Raw genomic sequence first — 20,159 nt, forward strand, 5'->3', positions numbered from 1 at the left:
TCCAGGAGGTTGGGAACCAAGGCAAACACCGTTCACAGCAAGCAGGGAGGGGGGAGGCAAGCCAGGACGAGTCAGATGCCAGAGGGAGAGAACATAAATCAAACCATGATCCAGAAGCAGGACCAAGAGGCAGTCCGAAGGTTGTAGAGACATGGAAGGTATGGAATACAAGTCAACGAGCTGGGAGAGATGGAATGCAAGCCAAAGTCGCTAGGGCCGGAGAGTCAATGAATAGAGCTTCACCGTGGCGAACAGGAACCAGGATTGTCAATAAAATGGGCAAGTTAATGCTATGGTTGTCCCCATGAAGGGCCTTGTCTCAAATAGCCAGGACCAGGTGGAGTAGCTCCCAGCCAGATGAGCCACAGGTGGAGCTAATCCTCATCAGAGGGAGGAGTTGCAGCTGTGCCCCATCTACCCTAACAGTAAGCTAACAAGCATACAGCTGCCAGAGTATATCGTCTCCTCTGCTGCAACTGGTCCAGGCTTGTGGGGGCCTTGGCCTGCAGTGCAACTCCTCTAGTGCAGTGGTCCCCAACCTTTTTATCACCGGGGACCGGCCAACGCTTGACAATTTTACTGAGGCCCGGGAAGGGGGTAGTCTTTTGCCGAGGGATGTCGTCACCGCCTGAGCCCCTACTCCACTTGCTTTCCCACCAGCACCCCTGAATTCCCGCCACTCGTAGGGGGGTGCTGCCAGCAGCAGCTGCGCAGTGCCACGCTGAGGGGGAGCCCCAGCAATAGCGGCCACTGGAGAACACCAAAGGTGAGCCAGCGGCAGAGTGACAGGGCAGCCCCTGAGGCAGCATCCGGGGAGGAGGACAAGGAGGAGCTGCAGCCCGGTACCAACTGATCCATGGACCAATACCGGTCCCCGGCCTGGGGATTGGGGACCACTGCTCTCGCGAATCCTCTGGGCTGGTCATTGCCTTGTCCATAGGCTTGATGTAGCGGAGTAGGGTTTCATCCTGGCTTTTCTTAGGCTGCTTATTCCCTGGGCAATCAGGCAATTCCAGGTCTGGGTTAGCCTGGTCTCCTGGAGTCTTTGGGGAGCTTCTGCCTCTGGTGTGACCCTAGGTGCCAGATTGGAGGTTGCAGGCATGATATATATGAGATATAGATATCAATATATTTCCTATATCATATATGTTTTGGGGTGGGGGTTGGTAATTGTTTATCAAGTGCATCTAGTGTTTTTGTTGAAAGGATCTGGCAATCCTAGTCTCTGGAAAAAATGTAATAATGCTTTCATCTAAGAGAGCTGGAACTTGGCCTTTAGGTTGTCACATCCCCGTCCATTTTTGCAAGATCAAGGAGGCAGGAGAAAGATGGTGTCTCAGTCCTTTGCTAGGCATAGCTGGGGTGGGGGTGAGTTGGCTGTGTTTGGCTTGGTGAGTGAAGCTGTACAGGGATACTAGCTGACTAAATTCATTTGCATTGCAGATTTCTCCATGCAGCCAATAATGTGGGATAATTCTAAGACATAGCATATTTCCCATACTAAGGCTTCAACTGAGCAGGGCTAACCCTAGCTAGTATTTGGATGGGAGACCTCCAAGGATTTGGATGGAGTTCCTCCAAGGGATAGGAGGAGTCATGTTGTGGAGGAAAGCAATGGCAAACACCTCCAAATGTCCCTTGCCTGGCTGCCAAACAATCCTCGGATCGCCCAGTTACGCTACATGCACCATACAATCAATCAATCAGAAATATATAACCTATTTTTAACGTTTCCATGTATGAGGAGAAAATCTGAAGGATTTTTCACTGGTGGGCAGAAGATACTGGCAGATACCTCCCTTTATGTTTCAGCTTGCCTAAATGAGATGCAATTTATGGAAGCCATAAAGATTTCACTCTTTTTTTTTTTTTTACGGGTGAACCTTTCATAGAGAATTGGTTTCTTGAGATATACTACACAGTGTGAAAGTATTTATTTAACATATTAAATGCTGCATGCAGAGACAGCTACCTACTAATCTTGTAATTTCCCCTAGATCTATGTTTGCTTTAACATTTCAATGACTTTTTAAAAAGCGTAGTGATAAATCCTCTGATTAAATGCCACCGTCGTTTCTTTGTTACTGTTTTTCAAAATCCATAGAGTTATCACATATTACCCTGGATTTTAGCATGTTGCCTATGTGTGTCATACAAAGGGTCTCAAGAAGTTTCAGTTAGTCCAATGTGAACAGGAAATAATTTTCTTCATTAATCTATACTAATTTATCTTCTGCATCTGCAGGGGCCATCAGTTATTGGAACACTCATACTGCTTTCCATAACAATACAAGAGTTGCACAGAACACAGTCTTTTGCTCTCCAGAAAATAAAATTTTATTTTAATATAATGATAATGGCTCTGTGACACACAAGGTCAGATCTTTATTCTCCAGGAAATAAGTTTATCTGTTTCTCCAGCATAAAATACAACAAGGTTTCAATAAGATGAGGTGAAATCAGTGAGGCTTACTTCTTTGGTATGTAATCAAATGATTCCAAGTCAGACCTAGGGTTGGGTGTTCTTCTGAAACCCACTTCCTTCTCAATCTACCCAGCGTTTCATAGGTGGCCTTAGCTAAGAGGCTACAAGTCAAACCCTATGCCAAAGAATAAATGGACAGAAATCTGACATAAAGACCTGCAAAACTGAGAAACCTGTAGGAGAACATTTCAGCTTCCCAGGACACTCAGTGGGGGACCTCAAAGTAGTTGTTTTATTGAAAAGGAATTTCAGAGATAGAAATGGAAGGTTGCTGAATTACTAGTTATTATAACACCGAGGACAATGGGACTCCTGGCCCTAACAGGGATAGTGGATTTTTATTTCACTACACATGCTAAGTTATTCAGTTTTCACTTATACCCAGAAACTGAACTTCATTAGTCTATTGATGGGGGAGAGATCTGCACTCAAACTCAATTCTCACAACTGTTGTTAAGTCCTTTATCAACTGTATGCCAATTTGCTTCTATTGACATGTCTTACCAAATGTGCTATTCCAATCTTAGCTGTATTTATTGTTTGGTTACTTATGCATCTTTGTTCTAATTAGCCACTCCTGGAAATTAAACCCTCCCCCCACACACCTATATGTAACATTTAAGGTAATAATTTTCAGTGTAACTGAAGGAGCATGCTTCTGCAATATGCCAAACCTCTCCGTTCCTGTTTGTACCAAGAGTTGGACTTTGTTTGTCTTGGGGTTGCCACTGGACTCAAACTTCATTCCTGTGTATATTCATTAACTCATGCTGATTTACTGCCATTCACAGATTTTGTCCACAGCCTTAATCCAGTCTCAACCAGAATTACCCAGTTACTCATGTTGCTTGACTCTAGTTACCCCTTCCTATCAAATAATCCCCCCCTACCTACCTATATGCAGTAGAAGTTATATTTTGCAGTAGTTGAAGAAATGTGCATGCACATAAAGGCTTATCTGTAATCATTAAAATTATAATAAAGACGGTAAGGGGTCCTAGGAGGAGTTGGGCCTCACCGTTTGCTGGCCAATCAGGTCGCCTGTACAGCTCCTGGCTGTGTCCTCTGCCAGCCTGATTGGCTGACCACCCAGTGGCCACCCAATCAGCATGTGTGTCCTGCCCCTGACCTCACAGTTCTTTCACCTCACAGTTCTTTCAGTTTGTTGGAGTCCATCGCCCAATGAGTTAGCCGCCCCCTGGCAGCTCACCCTCCCTTCAGGCCTGCTGTAAAGGAGCCTCTAACAGCCCCTGACTGAGGCGAGGGAGGCATTTCTGAGAGCAACGCAGAGGTGTCTGTGGGCATGGGTGTGCTTTCTTTTTGAGGGAGGAAAGCTTTCCCCTTCTGCCTAACCATTGGCGCATTGGCGCGGCCGCCATTGACGTAGCGGGGGTGCCTAGCGATGACGCGGCTCCCTCAGCAATGTCACAGAGCCGCGCCATCATGCGACTCAAGAGGGGCGGGGTGCTTGGCCATAAATAGGCTGAGCGCACAGATCGAGGCCCTCTTTGCGCTGTCCGCCATCGGGACAGACACCCTCCCACCCTCCCAGTTATTTGGTTACTGTTGTCGCAGCAGCAGTTATGCTCGGTAGGGAGCCTGTTGGCAGGGAGGCCCACCTGCACATGGGGCTCCCTGAGGTGGGGGTCTCAGTAAGGAGACCGGCAGTAACCCGGGCGTGGCCTACCCGGCTGGGAGGCCAGGGGCCCAGGGGGCCAAGCGGCGAGTGGGCACCAATGGAGGCAGACGCCCTTTGGTGCCTTGCCACCGCTTCCCGGAGTTCTGAGGTGAAAGGCGTCCCATCCTCCCGGCTGGGAGTGAGGCATGGAGCCTGAGCGCCGCAGTACTGTCATGCAGCCGGACGGCTGACGGGGGGTCAGGCTCCCTTACCCGCATAAGGCCAACCCTCCGTTGGGGGTTGTTTGTTCATTAATAAATGGCTGCAGCCAATTTATTTGCCAAAAATGGAGTTGTGTCATTGGTGAGCCAGTCACCACCTGCTAGTCAAAGCCCCTTCTCACTTAAAATACTGCTGTGACCAGCCTTGCTGCTGGAGGGAAGACGCCGCCAAGCCATGTGTATTTCTTCTCCGTGACTCTGTGTATATGAGGCCTAGCACACAGGGTTGTTATGTAGATGAAACTGGATGCCGTTGTGGAGGTTCACCTCCTGTTTCATCTGCACAACAACCCTGTACAGCAGTCATCAAGTCTTTCAACTCCACAACAACCTGCATGGGAAGCCTTAAATGTTTCTTCTGCACAACAACCCTGTCCAACCTCCAAAGCACACCTTCTGCCTGGGAGCTGATCGTGATAGTCTGGAGATGAGCTGTAATTCCAGGAGCTGTCCAGGCCCCACCTGGAGGCTGGCTGCCCCTGGGTTGAAAATATTCCTGGAGGTTTGGAGGAGAGCCTTAAAATGGTACAATGCTTCAGAGTCTACACTCCAAAGTAGCCATTTCTGCCTGCAGAGCTGAGCATTATAATCTAGAGATGAGCAGCAATACTAGAGATGATGATAGAGGCTTGCAGGCTGAGGTTGGTGTGAAGTGGTACAGGTGTGTCCCTCCTGGACTATGGGCTTACCAGCAACTGTCTGTATTTTGGGGTATAGGCAGGCAGACAGACCAGCATGGGTCCTGCAAGTCTGGAAAGTGCTGGAAGATCTAAATAACATTTTTTAAATTATTATATTTGGATACCACCCTTCCCTGAGGCTCAGGGTGGTTCACATGTAATGGAGAAACAGTACAAGGAACTTCAACCCTGTCCAACCTCCAAAGCAGCCATTTTTGCCCGGGGAGCTGATCTTTATAGTCTGGAGATGAGCAGCAATTGCAGAAGATCTCTAGACCCCACCTGGAGGTTGGCTGTCCCTAGTCTGAACATATTATTTGAGGGCCTCAAAAGTGTTTAATACCTCCATAGCCACCTAACCAGCCACATAACACCCCTGACCTATTTCAGGTCAAGAAAACATTGCAGACATGAGATAAGGTTGCCAGATTGGTGTAGATTTGTTTTCTGGAAATCCACACTTCCTAGGTTGTGCACAAACCTGACTTGGGTCAAGACTGCTATGCACAGAGAGACCTCTCCTTAGGGTTACCAGCTTCCAAGTGAGGCACACAACCCACACCAAATCATGAGCTAGTGCCTGTTGCATTACAGAATGCAATGGGCTTTACTACTAGTACCTTGTATAAAACTTTATTGGTCTTAAAGGTGCCACTGGATTCAAATTTTGTTCTGCTTCAGTCCACCTGAATTCTACGTCATATTTCTATCAATTTGTTACAAAGACAATCCCTATCCACTACATTTATGAAGCTGAGCTTAGTAGTGTGTTTTGTTTTCCTGTGGAGGGGTGGGTGGGAATTGATGGTAGAGTTTATCTGAAACATGAATGGAGCCAGTTACTGTTTCTGGTGTTACTGGCTATGATGAGCAGTCTATCACCGTGCTCCCCAGCAGGGCAATCAGTCAACCCCAAGCCACCATATATAAGAATGGGACAATTGCACCATCTCCAACTGTCCCACTCCCCTATTTGAAAAACAGAGCTTTCTGGAATTTCCTCATTATCTTTTCAGACCAGAGGAACAGGCAATACAGAGATTTGCACCTGTATGCATATACCTTTCGTGCCTTGCACTGTTTCTGAACCTTTCACATGTAGTACTTCACTTTAAGGGAAAGGATAGAAAGCCCCTGCACAAACAGCACTAGTGAGTGTAATATTGGCAGTTTATAAATTGCATTGTTGTTCTGATTATGCATATCTGTATTATAGGTCTGAGGCTGCTGATATAGTTTCTATATACTCTTTCCGTTTTATGATTGGCATTTCTAATTGATGCACTGAGGACAAAGAATCCAAAGACATTCAAATGATACACCAGGCAGTTATAGTTTTTCAGTTCTCATTGTCTTCAGAATTTGTTGGCATAGCTGTTTTCTTGTGAGCTTTCATTACTGTCAATCCAATGGCAAAACACCAACCTTCTTACATAGACAGCTTCCCTCCCCAAATGACCACCTTGATCATTTAACCTTAGAGAGGTTATTTTACAAATGCAGTGTAGTGATTTCACCAGGGTTTCTAGATGTTTGTTTCTTAACTCATTTCTATAGTGTACATCAGCTACAGCATCTTATTTTAAAAGCATGTGCAAATGTAGTGATACCAGGAAGCAAGATGGCTCTTCACAGTCCCAAATCTCTAAGTAAACAGGAATTGTACTGCTTATATCAAAAAGACTTCTTAGCCTTACCAGGATCCTGGATAAATTCCCTCAGCCACCTCCTCCTGCAACAACATCTTCACCATGGTAACAAAGAATAATGGCTTGGCTTGTGCGTTACATATTTAAATCTCATTTGATCAGGCATTTTTTTAAAAAAACAACCTATTTCAATTGTTTGACGATTATTCCTAGATCCATCCGGAAAGATTATAAATTAATTATTAACTCTTTCACACTTAACTTCTAGGGAGGATTCACAATTTTGCAGTTGAGCACATGTTACCAAGAAAGTCCCAAGACCAATCCCAGACATCTGCAAGCACAATAATCTTAAAACTGGGGAAGATCTGTGCATGAGATAATTGCAGCTCATTATCTCCTCTGTTATATGAGCCAGTAGTCCAATTTAATATGAGATAGATTCATAAGTGTACATCTACCCAAAAGAGGATTGCCTGAGTAGGTATATAGTGTGGCCCACATGAGGTCCATCAGGCCTTGGCCAGGGCCTTTTCAGTCCTGGACTATTCCTGGTGGAATAGTCCAGGACTGAAAACTATTCCCACCCTGAGGCACCGGGCTGAAGGGGAGCTGTTAGGGATTGGTGGGTCAATGGGATGGCGGCGAGATTGGGTTTTATAGTTTTATCACATTTTAATTTTTTTGTTGTAAACTGTTACAAAGCAACTGGTCTGGGTGCAGCAGTAAATAAACTGAACTAATCAAATATATACATAAATGCATACATACATAAATAAAGTGAATATTTCATTCATGGATGTTGTAAGACCAACCACCTAGAAGAAGGAGTTATGAAAATTCTCCTACTGAGGGCTTCCCAGAACCAAAATTATTTTAACAACTTTGTGTAATTAATATCCCCTTTGGGAGCCATTGTAGAGATCTGACTAATTTGCTCTCTGCTCTTGGCTGGTGGGCAAACCCAAGCACTGGGGCAGGGTCAAAAGGTCAGTCTCTGGTCTCTGTGTAATCATTAGAAAGACAGGGTTTCTGCAAATAGCTGACCTCCTAGGAAATCTTCCTGTGTCAGAGATCGAAAGCTAAACAGCATCTTGAATCTTGATAACAATGGAATGTTTACATAACTATAGGCTTTGACAAACCTCTATATCTGCTGACATATGTATTGTGAAGTCTGTTCTCCTGAGCTGTAAAATAAATACAAGGCTAGCCTACTTAAGAGGGCTACCAAGCTCCAGAGCGACCCAGCACAGAGAGAAGTAAGCTTCTTGTCTGTCATTACTTCAAGCCATATTTCCAAACAAGTGGTGCCTTTGAATGATCTGAACCTATATAAATGCTGCTTAGTATCTGGTTCTGAAAATATGGGGGCTTTTTGCACGCCTTCAAAATAGCACAATGGTTGCCAATTGAAAACGCTACTGATTTGCTGTTTTGCACAACGTCGTCGACAATCTGCCACACACCTGAAACCAATCTGCAAAAAGCGCTTCCTTGTAGCGCTTTCAGGGAAATCCCCAAAAGTGGATTCACCCTCCGGAAAGCGATACACTCCTGCAACCAATCTGCAACACTAGCGAAAAAGACCTGTGCGTTAACATTGTTGCGGTTTCTACAAAGTCCCTCCCCCTGGCTGTCTTCTCTGATCTTCCGGCGAAGCGATCGCCATTTTTTTTTCTCCGAGCGAGCGGGGATAAACGCACCAGCGAGCCTCTTTCTGTTTAGAGGCTTCCCTGGCTTCAGTCCCTCCCCTTTAGTCACTAATCACAAACCACAGAAAAGCCCGTTTGCTGATGTATTTTCCCATTAATTTTTACACATTCAGTCAGCCGAAAATCGGGCCCGTGAGAGGGGGGGGGATTTTTTTTTTCACTCGGAGGAAGCATGGCAATGATCAAACGACAGCTCAAACACATTAGGCAGCTGGATGGGTCTCTCCGTTGCAACGAATCTACACAGATTCGTTACAATGGGTCTGTTTTTTTTTTTTAAACCCTTTCTTAAAGGGAAAGGGGCTGTTTGGGAGCATGCTAACGGCTGCCCATTGGCTGCTTGACGGCCAGGGGCGGGACGAGCTCGGCAATAGCGCTTCCTTTCTAGCGATTTCTGCCGAGACCGGAAGCCTGTGGGAAACGCTACAAAACGCAACTGGATTCCACTACAAAGGCAGGTATGCATAACGACGAATTCCACTATTTTAAATGGCAATTTTTCATTCAGTGACCAATTTGCTACAAAGATCCCGGTGCGTAAACAGCCATGGTTTTTACCACCATGCTTGGATGTTCTAGATGATGATGATGATGATGATGATGATGATGATGATGATGATGAAACTTTTATACCACCGTTCCCTTAGGCTCACAACGGTTTACAAGATAAAAATTACAGTAAAACCTGTACAATAAAATTACAATAAAACCATTAAAACCAATCTGTACTTTCAATGTTGGGCAACAGGCAAGCACTAACTAACCCCACTAATCCCCCCCCCAACCGCCCAACATTAGCCAAGGGACATCAGGTTGCTAATATGGGAGTGAGGCAATCAGATCACTCAGATGAACCCAGGGAGCCCAGATCCAATGTCGGGACCACCCACCCTGGCCTCAACCATATGCCTGGCAGAAGAGCTCCGTCTTGCAGGCCCTGCAGAAAGCTGTTAACTCTGACAGGGCCCTTAGCTCTTCCAGGAGCTCATTCCACCAGGTTGGGGGCAGGGCCGAAAAAGCCCTGGCCCGGGTCGAGGCCAGGCGAACATCCTGAGGGCCCGGAACCACCAGTAGGTTTGCACCCGCAGAGCGAAGGGCATAGGCAACCAAGTGGTCCCGTAGGTAGGCAGGACCCAGGCCGCATGTGGCCTTGAAGGTTAAAACCAAAACCTTGAACTTGATCCGGAAACAAATTGGCAACCAGTGCAGATGTTGAAGTACCAGCTGAATGTGAGCCCTCCAAAGTGTTCTAGTGAGGACCCTAGCAGCCGCATTCTGTACCGATTGTAACTTCCAGGTCAAAGACAAGGGCAGGCCCGCATAGAGCGAGTTACAGTAGTCTAGTCTGGAGGTGATTAATTACTGGTTTTAAGTTTTATTAGGGGTTTTAGGTATTGGAATTTTATGTGTTGGGGTTTTATATTGTGAGCCGTCATGAGCCCTTGTGTGAGCGGCGGGATAGAAATGTAAAGATAAATAAATAAATAAAACTCTTGGTTACTCTAATGGAAAATCTTCTTCTGCAATATAAAGCATTTTTGGTCCTGCTGATTCTCTTGGACTTCTTAGTAACTTTGATATTTTGACCATGGTAAACTTATGAACCTGCTGGTTGGGATAGAGTTTGGGGACATTGCACCTGGGATTTCACTCCCGATTGGTATCAAAAGATGGTACTGAAGGACAGCTGGCCAACTAAAACATTAAAACTAATCATCACATTTAAAGTACTAAAATATTTGGGACCTGGGGACTACAAACTCTACAAATTCCCATAGTAACCCATGTCACTTAAGTTCATCCTTGAATATTCTACTCCTAGGCTGCCAGCTTTGGAATTCCTTTCACAGGCCATACTCCTGGCATCAAATGTCATGCAGTTTTGGTGCTAGGGGAAGATTTCCCTTTTATCCCCCAAGTATTTTTTATCTTTCCCTTTTTATTATAATTGTCTTGTGCTGTTTTATGCTTTAGTTGTTATTTGTATTATGGTAGTTTAACTATTACCCTGTACAGTTCACATGAGCAAAGACATCTTAACAAATTCAGTTGTCTCCTACTGAAATGGATTGTGAGATCCACAACACTTATTGATTCATATCAGCATAACTCTCTCACCTGTGTCCATCGCCATGAGGGATAACCTCCAAATACTGCTCCCACCATCTCTGTTTCACGTGTAGCTTATTAATGATTTTACTGCTGCTATATAGTTATTTTCAGTGACGTTGAACCCTTTCTGATAATTCGTTATGTTATTACTGACTGGAAAGATACCACATTGCTATTCTATTTTTAACTAGTTTGGAAGCTGAAATGATTATTTCTAATAAATAAATATGTATAAACTATGCAGCTTAGGATAGGGTGGTTAAACCATATATGTTCAAGTAGTTTCATTTTCCATTTCTACCTCTTTAGAAGAAATTGTCAATTCCAGGTCACAATTTTGTGCACCTCTAATTTCATGGGAATGGCTGGAGTGGAGACACAAGAGGTGGGACTACAAATGTATCCTGAAGGCATAATACTTGCAAATAACAAATGCATGCATTTTATATGGCTAGTACTAGTTGCGGAGAGAAACTGATTTAGACACTTCCCATCTTTTGGGTCTACCCTTCTGCTTTTTGGTATTAAATGATATCTGCACCAGCTGAAACCATAGTACTCCAAGTCTCCTGGTGACATCCTCTTTTTTATAGTTGAAGTACAATTCATTCCCATTGGGGGAAACAAGGTAATGATACAGTGAAGCACTGATATGATTAAGCACTCAGGTACCAGGGAAAGGAAGAGCTGCTGCCTGTCATTAATGTTTAAAGTCTGAGAAGACATGAGTGAAGACAACTTAAGTTCACTTGTCTCCCGTTGGAACAGATGGCCAGATCCACAACACTTTTTGATCAATATTTGCGTAACTGTCTCACCTGTGTCCATCACCATAAGGAATCATCCACTACTGACTTTGTTTCATGTTTAGCCTCAAGCAAGAGTGCTAACATAGCCAGAAAGGAGAAATCCCAAAGCAGCACAGCTCTTATCAAGAAGATGTCATGTTATGTTACATATCTAAAGCCTTTTCCCAGACTATGTAATTTTATTAAATACTTTCTTCAGTTGACAGTGTGATTCACATCATATCACTGAACACAATTATCACCTCACAAACACAGCTAAAATAATCTGGGGCAACACAATATGTGGATGGTGGTCTGCAGAAGTTAATCATTAGTCTGTAGGGGTGCCATATTCCAAACACCACATCTACTAAAGGTCATTGCAAGGATTTTTATTCTCTGAGACAGCAGGACCTTTTGGCCTACTCCTCTTTCCACAGCTAACGGAACCCCTTCAAATTTGTTTTGGAGGGTCAGTGAGTCCTCATTAATAACAACAGGCAAAGTGCAGATCTTCAGCAACAGCAGGAGCTGGCAGAATTCACCACCACCACCCTCAAGTGGAAAACTTTTCTCTCATTGGAAACAGACATCAAGATACAAGCCATTTTCTTGTAAGTAGTGTTAGGGATGCCAATCCAAGGTTGGAAAATTCCTGGACAACAAGTCGAGGCATACCTTTTGGCATTAACAAGTTAGCTCAAGCAGAGCCATCTGAAGCTCAACCCTTCAGAGATGGAGGTCCTATGGCTAGGTAAAAGGGGTCCAAATGAGGAAGTGTGTCTACCCAACATGGATGGAGTGCAGCTGTCAGTGACCCATTCTGCCAGAAACATGGGTGTGATCCTACATGCTTCCATTTCTATGGAGGCACAGATCACAAGAGTGTCAAGCCAAACTACTAACACCCTACTTGGCCCCAGAACACCTAGCTGCAATGATCCATGCGACAGTCGCCTCTAGACTGGACTTCTGCAACATGCTCTTATCCTTGAGCCAGAAATGACAACTAGTCCAGAATGCATTAGCCAGGGTTCTCACAGAAACAACTTGGAGGGCCCACATCCAGCCCAGACTCCAATAGCTGCAATGGTTTCCAGTTGAATACCCAATCAAGCTTAAGGCCCTGATAATCACCTTTAAGGCTATACGCAGTTTGGGTCCATCGTACCTGAGAGACTGCCTCTCTACCCATGCCCCCCAAAGAGCACTATACTCAGCTAACACCAACACCTATTGGGCTCCCAGAACCCTTTCCCATCCAGATATACTCACTTTACAAGGATGCAACCATAATGTTACTGTGATTAAATGTTCTGTGAATAAATGTTACCTTACCAGGAAAAGTTTTTCACAGTCAGAGTAGTCCAGCAGTGGAATAGGCTGCCTAAGGAGGTGGTGAGCTCCCCCTCACTGGCAGTCTTCTATGATTCTATGATTCTATGCTATCTACTACAGTCTTTCTTTATTAGCGTGATAAAAGGGATAAGAGAATTAATAAAACCATTACAGACATGTACAAGTCAGAGGACGATGATAAAATTAATAGAACCATTATAATAACATATAAATGATGGGAGTAAGCAATTATCAACTTTCAAGTTTAGCTTGATTTTCATGATTCATCACAAGCCAAGGTGGGGATTTGAATGTGGTTAACTATGTTGATTATACTGCATTAGTGACATTGTTATCATACTATGCTGTGTTGTATTTTATCACACAATTTATGTTCTTTGTAAACTGCCCTGAGCCGCAAGAGGTGGTATATAAATCTAAATAAATAAAATAACTGCATTTCCTCTTCTTCAGCCATCAGGTGTCTCTGTTGAGCACATGAACAGGACCTTGCAGTTTGCAACAACTAGCCCTACAAGGTAGGTCTGTTCCAAATAACTTGCTGATTGCATTCCAACACAAGCCAATCCCTTTCTTTTATTCAGAGCCACAATAGAGGTCTGATTTTTTGCTATTTTTGGTTAATTTGTTGGTCTAACTGCATTAAGTTGTTGAATTATTAAAAACAGCAGCAACTCGCAATAACTATATTGCACTATTCTTCATTCTGTCAGTAGTCTTAGCAATGACCTTGTAAAATAGGCCAGTATTATTATCCATATTTTGGAGACTATAGATTACAGCCAGTGTATAACAGAACAGAAATTTGATCTAGGGCCTTTCCAGCACATAGTTATAATTCTTCACCAGACATGGATTACTTGTTAAACTGCTGAAGTGAATCTCTAAATCTACAACCAAAATCAGCTGCCTCTTGTCCATAGTGAAGTTTTGCTGATTGGCAGAAGAAATCTATTGCAAGGTCTTGTTATGAAATGCAAAAATCTAGGTTTCCACTATGTTTGCCAAGTTTAGGTCCTTTTATAAAATGAAAACTCAATTCCTGGGGAAATGCTGCAGTGATACATTGATAAATCCTTATGATGGAAGTCACGAATAGGGATATATCTTGTCTGGAAGAGCTTTTAAGAAAACTTTCCTGAAGGAAATTATCACTATGTAGAGAGCCAGTTTGGTGTAGTGGTTAGGAGTGTGGACTTCTAATCTGGCATGCCAGGTTTGATTCTGCGCTCCCCCACACGCAACCAGCTGGGTGACCTTGGGCTCGCCATGGCACTGATAAAACTGTTCTGGTGATATCAGGGCTCTCTCAGCCTCACCCACCCCACAGGGTGTCTGTTGTGGGGAGAGAAAAGGGAAGGCGATTGTAAGCCGCTTTGAGCCTCCTTCGAGTAGAGAAAAGCAGCATATAAGAACCAACTCTTCTTCTTCTAAAGGATAATAGCATTTGCAGAATGTTATAAAGCCACATATTCTTCATTGGTAGTGAAAAGTGACTTCACAGCTGACTGATGGTGACCCTGCAGAATTTTCAAGACAAGAGATGTTCAGAGTTGGTTTGTCTGGCACTGCTTGGTGGACTCTCAATCAAAGATCTGATGAAATGAGGCTACCCTAATTCTGCCACATCAGACTAGAGTTTCCACAGGAACAAGGCAGATATCCTAGGGCATATTTGGTGCAGTGGTTAAAAGCAGCAACCTCTAATCAGGTAAGCCGGGTTTGATTCTCTGTTCCTCCACACGCAGCCAGATGAGCAACCAGTCCCAGGTTGGAAAGGTGTGGGGAGAGGAAGGGAAGGTGATTGTAGCTGCTTTGAGATTCCTTTGGGTAGTGAAAAGTGGGGCATAAAAATAAATTCTTCTTCAATAGAAGCACTAGTCTGGATCCACGGCTTTTTCTTTGTCAAGAAAGATGTTTTGTGGATTTTTCGCCCTGAGAAAAATTTAAAGCCACTCTTTCATCTAACATGAATAAAGCATGCCTTCTAAACACTTCTAGTTGCTATTTGACTCTGAGTTTCCATGCAAACCAGAGAATGCCATGGAGATAGATTCAGATAGATAGCTGTGTTAGTCTGAACTAATAAAACAGTCCAATGGCACCAACAAAATTGTATTCAATGTGTTTGCACAGCACACTTCCTCAGACACAATGAGATGGGAATTTCAAGTCCATACAATAGATACACAAGCTTACACCTTGAATAAAACTTTGTTGGTCTTAAAGCTGCCACTGGACTCAATTTTTGTTCCAGAGAATGTCATGTTAACCCACCTTACCCTTCAACATTTCTTTTCACAGATTCTTCTCATTAATAGAAGAAATTGAACTCTGGAAAGTGAGAAAATATTGAGATGAAAATTCTATGTGCCTTTCACATAGAAAAAACAGTCAGATCATAAAGCAAATCCTTTTCTCTTGAGGCACCCGGTTTCTGAAACAGCATCCCTAAAAAAGCCATCTCAGGCCTACTGTTGTATTTGCCTGACTGTGAAAGATTCGTCCATCCCTCCTCTATTGCCTAAGGTTATTGACCCTTCTTCCTGTTCATTTTAATTGCTGATTTAAATACATGAATTGGTTTAAAGTTGGTATAATGTATTTCCAGCTATTCATTGCCCTAAGTGGGTCAAAACGCAGGATGCAAATGTTTTTAAACAAATAGCTTTTTCAGAAAACCTTTTATTTTCTAAACACTAACAGTTGCTGATATTATATTTTATTATCTTTGATAACTTCTATTTTCTTTTTTTCATTGGGGAGGGTTGCATTTGACTTTTCTCTGTCTCTCTCAGGATTAATGGCCATCTGGAGACCATGCTGGGAAGCAGCACAAAGAGTTAAGCCTGCCCCCAGGACCACAGATCCTAGTCCTACTCCCATGGTTGCTTTTAAAGGAAATTCAAGACGCCGCCTTACAGTGGTGAGGGGTGCTACAAATCTCATGGCAAAAAGGATCTATGGACAAATGCACTGTGCTGAACAGCTGCAATGTCCTGGGATTTGGGAGCTAGGATTTGGCTTTTCCTACCTCACTTCCACAAGCTTTGAGCAGCTGCTGAATAGTTCTGTAGCTGTGCAGCAGTTATGATTGTTCAGCTTCACTTCCTTCTGCTTCATGCAGCCCTCACTGCATTTGTACTGCAAGTGAAAATGACTGCTCCTTAGTGTCACAGACAAACAGGCAATTCAATTATGTGTGGAAAGGGGGGGCAGGGTGAGGAGAGATACTACAATCCCATAGTGCGGTATAAAAATTGTCCATTTGCAAAACACCCTTGGTGACAACCTGCACCCAAATAAGCATTGAATATTGTATTTATTTACACTCACTGGCCAATCCAGTCACTGTTTATCCATATGTCTGGCTGCCAAGTGGCAAGCAGCAGCAACAGATCTGTGGGAGAGGGAGGAAAGTAGGACTCCCATCTGGTGACGATGTGCATGCATGAAATACTGCACCATAAGGTTCCAACATGTGAAAAGCAACCCAATAAATCTGGTCCAGTCCCTCACAAACCGCAGAACACACACTTGAAAAATCAGATCCATGCTTTCAGCTGGTAAGCAGAACACTTGTGAGTATTCAAACATTCCTAATAATAGATTTTCAAGATAAGGAATCGGTTGATTGAGCACGATCTTTAAAGGCTCACCACCAAGGCAAGAGAGCTAATTGGTAAGCAAGGAGTTTGGACAGTTTCCTAAAGGATCCGAGAGTGACTGAGTCCTTAAGAAGTCCTGCTGGAGGTATGTCTCTCTTAAGATCCCACCCCAAAAGAGACAAATGGCAGGAATGAAGGGAACCATCATTTTCAATGGGAACAAAAGAAATGTTACCTTTGAACCTATGAAAAAGTAGTAGAGAACAGAATATGTCCAACAAATAGCAGCCACTACATATATGTCCAATCACTTACCTTGTTCAGTCCGTGGACACTTTGGGAATTTTAAAAATAGGTAGGGGCAAACTGCTATAACTTAGATATCCCAGGCTAGCTCAATCTCATCAGATCTCAGAAGCTGTATCAGTATTTGAAGAAAAGCTGGGGGGGGGGGTACCCTGCTTTTTACTACCCAAAGGAGTCGCAAAGCGGCTTACAATTGCCTACTCTTCCTCTTCCCACCTGGAGGTAGGTCGGACAGAGCTTTGAGAGAATTGTGACTAACCCAAGGTCATCCAGCAACATTAAGGAACAGGTGTGTTTCAAGATGCGTTTAATCAAAAGTTCAAATCTTAAAAAATTGTATTCCCCATATTTATGTATTTGGGCATGAAGATGTTCATTTTACAGTTTGAGAGCTTTGCACGTTTGACCTAATATTGTATCCAGCATAATATTGTACAAACACCCCATTGTAGACCCTATTTTTATCAGTAACAATTAAGTCGATCCATGTTGGTGCTGAGGAGAAATCACATCATTTAAGAGCAGCCATGCTCTATTGATGAACAGTATTTCTATCATACAAAATGATCACATTTAACTAGCTGTGAAAAAAGCAAGCATACAAAAAGATGGGTATTCAGCAGTTAGTATTCAACACTTGTGTGGAATCGATCCCTCATGATTACAGTGAATTGTGTTCAATGTATGCTGTTGTGGTTCTAGAACTGCTACAGTTCTGTTATTAATGTTCTTCAATCATCAATTGTCAGAAAATGTGCCCTTTCTCAACAGTGTGATACAATCATGCTAAAAAACAATGGGAGAGTTAGATTAGCATGATCCTGCCCAGAGTAGTGGTGAAAAAATAAAATCAGGCTGGTTATGGGTGTTAGAGAAGAGTTTTATAGATACCATGGACCACCAAAAAGAAAAATAAGTGCATTCACTCATTAAGGAAGCCTCAGTTTGCAAGACTTGAGCAAGGCTGCTGATGACAGGACATTTTGGAATCAATAAATTCAAAGGGTCACTATAAGTCAGAAGCAAATTGAAAGCACAATGCACAAACTAGAATAAGGAGATGACACTGGGCATAGAGGAGCAAAAATGCGAACAAGAAGAAATCAGCTAAAGGTAAATCTTCTAGTGGAAGAAGTGTTCAAATTTGTTCAAATCCCTCTATATCTGAGAATGCATTGGGCAGCTTAGTCAAGCCTGAGCAATGGGTTGTCCATGTGTCATATTTGTAGCAGGAAATGGTCATCATTAGAAGAATATCTTGCCATTTCAGTTGTGTCATTGTTTCCTTCCTGCCTACAAGTAAAAAGGCTAGCCAAAAATGTGAACCAGAAAACAAGATCCAAAGGGCTTCAAACCTTAGCCCATGGCTTTCATTTGGTGCCTTTGGAGGAACCAACTGTAGAATCTTGACAATAGACAAGATCGGGAGGTGGTGGGTTCTCCATCTTTGGAAATTTTTCAGCAGAGTCTGGATAGCCATCTGACAGAGAGACTATTTTGTGAAGGTTCAAGGGGGTGGCAGATTACAGTGGATGAGTGATAGGGTTGTGAGTGTCCTGCACAGTGCAGGGGTTGGACTAGATGACTCAGGAGGTCCCTTCCAACTCTATTATTCTATGATCTATTCTTTCATTTTTCCCTTTGGGGAAGAAAGTAGGATATAAATGTTTACATAAATAGAATACAAATGAAAAATAGCTGTATGAGAATAGCAACCACTACTGTCTTCTTTTTCACAAATGGTTGAGATGTAATGACTCATCATTTGAACAGTAGTGATTCCACTGGAGCCTTTATGGAGGGCATGGTATGAACATATGAAACTGCCTTATACTGAATCAGACCATTGATCCATCAAGGTCAGTAGCTCTACAGAGTCTGACATAGAAGCCTTTGACACTACCTACTAGCCCATCTTTGTTTTTTATGCCACATATGCCGGAGATTGTATCAAGGACCTTCGGCATGCAAAGCATATACTCTGCCACAGAGCCACAGCCTCTCCCTATTAGACCAGAAGATCATGGAGGTCCCACATCCAAACAATTGCAGTGGCTACCAATCGAAATCTGGATCAGGCTAAAGGTTCTGGTAATCACCTTCAAGGCCATATGCAGTCAGGGCCCAGTGTACTTAATGGATCGTCTTTCTGCCTACAGCCCTCAATGGGTATTCTCGGGGCAGCGGTGGGAAGTGCTGCCAGGGACTCTGCTCCAACACCCTGAAAGGGCTTGCCAAGGCCTCAGAGGGCGATCTCGGGGTGGTGGGGAGAAACACTGCCTGGGAATCCGTTCCTCCCTCCGCCACCCCAAAAAGGCTCACCAAGGACTCGGTTGTGGGTTTTCAGGGCGGTGGCAGGAAGCGCTCAGTGAGTGTTCTCAATGTGATGGTGGGAAGTGCTGGCGGGGACACCACTCTTCCCCCTGCCGCCCCAGGCATCCCCTCCGCATCTGGCAAGGCCACAACTGGAGCTGCTCAGGGCAGCAGGAGTGCTGGCAGGGACTGGCTCGCCCTCTCCCCCTTGCCCCCACAGTGCTACTGAGACCTAGTGAGGTTACAGCCGGGGCTGCTCCAGGTGGGGACAAGCACTGGTGAGGGGCTCCCTCCTTCTCCACCCCCACCCCCAAGGCGCTCAAAATCCCAGGCCCCGTGCCCTCCCTCCAGCTCCCACTCACCAGCTGGCACTTCATCCACATGGAAGAAGCTGGAGGGGGATATGGCCAGCGGCAGAACACCCTTCCTGATTGGCTGTTCATTGTACAGACAGCCAATCAGGGATGGGACAGCTGGGATAGCATACCTGATTGTTTGGTGATGAGTGCCAACTCCTCTCAGCAAAACTCTTACTATTTATATGGAAAGATTATTATTACCATTGCCGTTATTTCTATTCAGTATAAAAAACTGAGTTTGATCTATGTTTCATGTGAACCGCCCTGAGAATCAGGGGAGGGCGATATACAAATGTAATCAAATAAATAAATACATTATACACAATAATAGTGAGCCTGTGGAATATTTGGTGATTAGAAATGTGAAATATTTACAAAGTCAAAATGTTTTATCAGCATACACATAAGACTCATATATACACTGAGGGATTCAATCAAATGGAGAATTTTCTTTTCCTCCTTTCAATCCAACAGTAAGCATGTCTTAAATCACTTACCTTCCAATCAAGAGAAGCTCCCCCAGCACTTTAAGTCGTCTCATAGCTATGAGAATCCCCCTGACAGTCATTCCTTCACAGAAGCAAACCACAACCCGGGCCTTCGGCAACCTGTCCCGGAGCTTCTGCAACAGTCGATCAAAGCTCTTTTCTCCAGCATTGCTGTAGATCTTGTCCGAATGAGCAATGCAAAGACCTTCTTGAGCAGCCAGCTCCTTGAAGGCTTCCATGCCACTCTCTCCATAATTTCCTAAACAAAACAAATGATTATTTTACTCCAGCATGACACCAGAACCATCTGAATAGTTGCTAAATTATCAGAAGCTATGTCTACCATTTAGGCTATGTAAATCTTCATTTATTGAAGCTTTCAGCTGGCTAAAATCTCT

At 43.8% G+C, this 20,159-nt stretch overlaps 1 protein-coding gene across 6 annotated transcripts in view; it reads right to left on the minus strand.

Annotated features, from left to right (window-relative positions):
* The window catches only part of GRM1 (glutamate metabotropic receptor 1), a 277,139-nt gene that overhangs the window by 188,140 nt on the left and 68,840 nt on the right, over window positions 1-20,159 (minus strand). For all 6 annotated transcript variants that reach the window (XM_077350562.1, XM_077350572.1, XM_077350581.1 and 3 more), the window contains one exon: window positions 19,771-20,020. In XM_077350562.1, the coding sequence (XP_077206677.1) occupies window positions 19,771-20,020 (250 nt within the window). The remainder of the gene's footprint in view (window positions 1-19,770; window positions 20,021-20,159) is intronic.

Source organism: Paroedura picta, chromosome 1 (assembly GCF_049243985.1).
Source record: "Paroedura picta isolate Pp20150507F chromosome 1, Ppicta_v3.0, whole genome shotgun sequence".
In the NCBI taxonomy this organism is placed as follows: Eukaryota; Metazoa; Chordata; class Lepidosauria; order Squamata; family Gekkonidae; genus Paroedura; species Paroedura picta.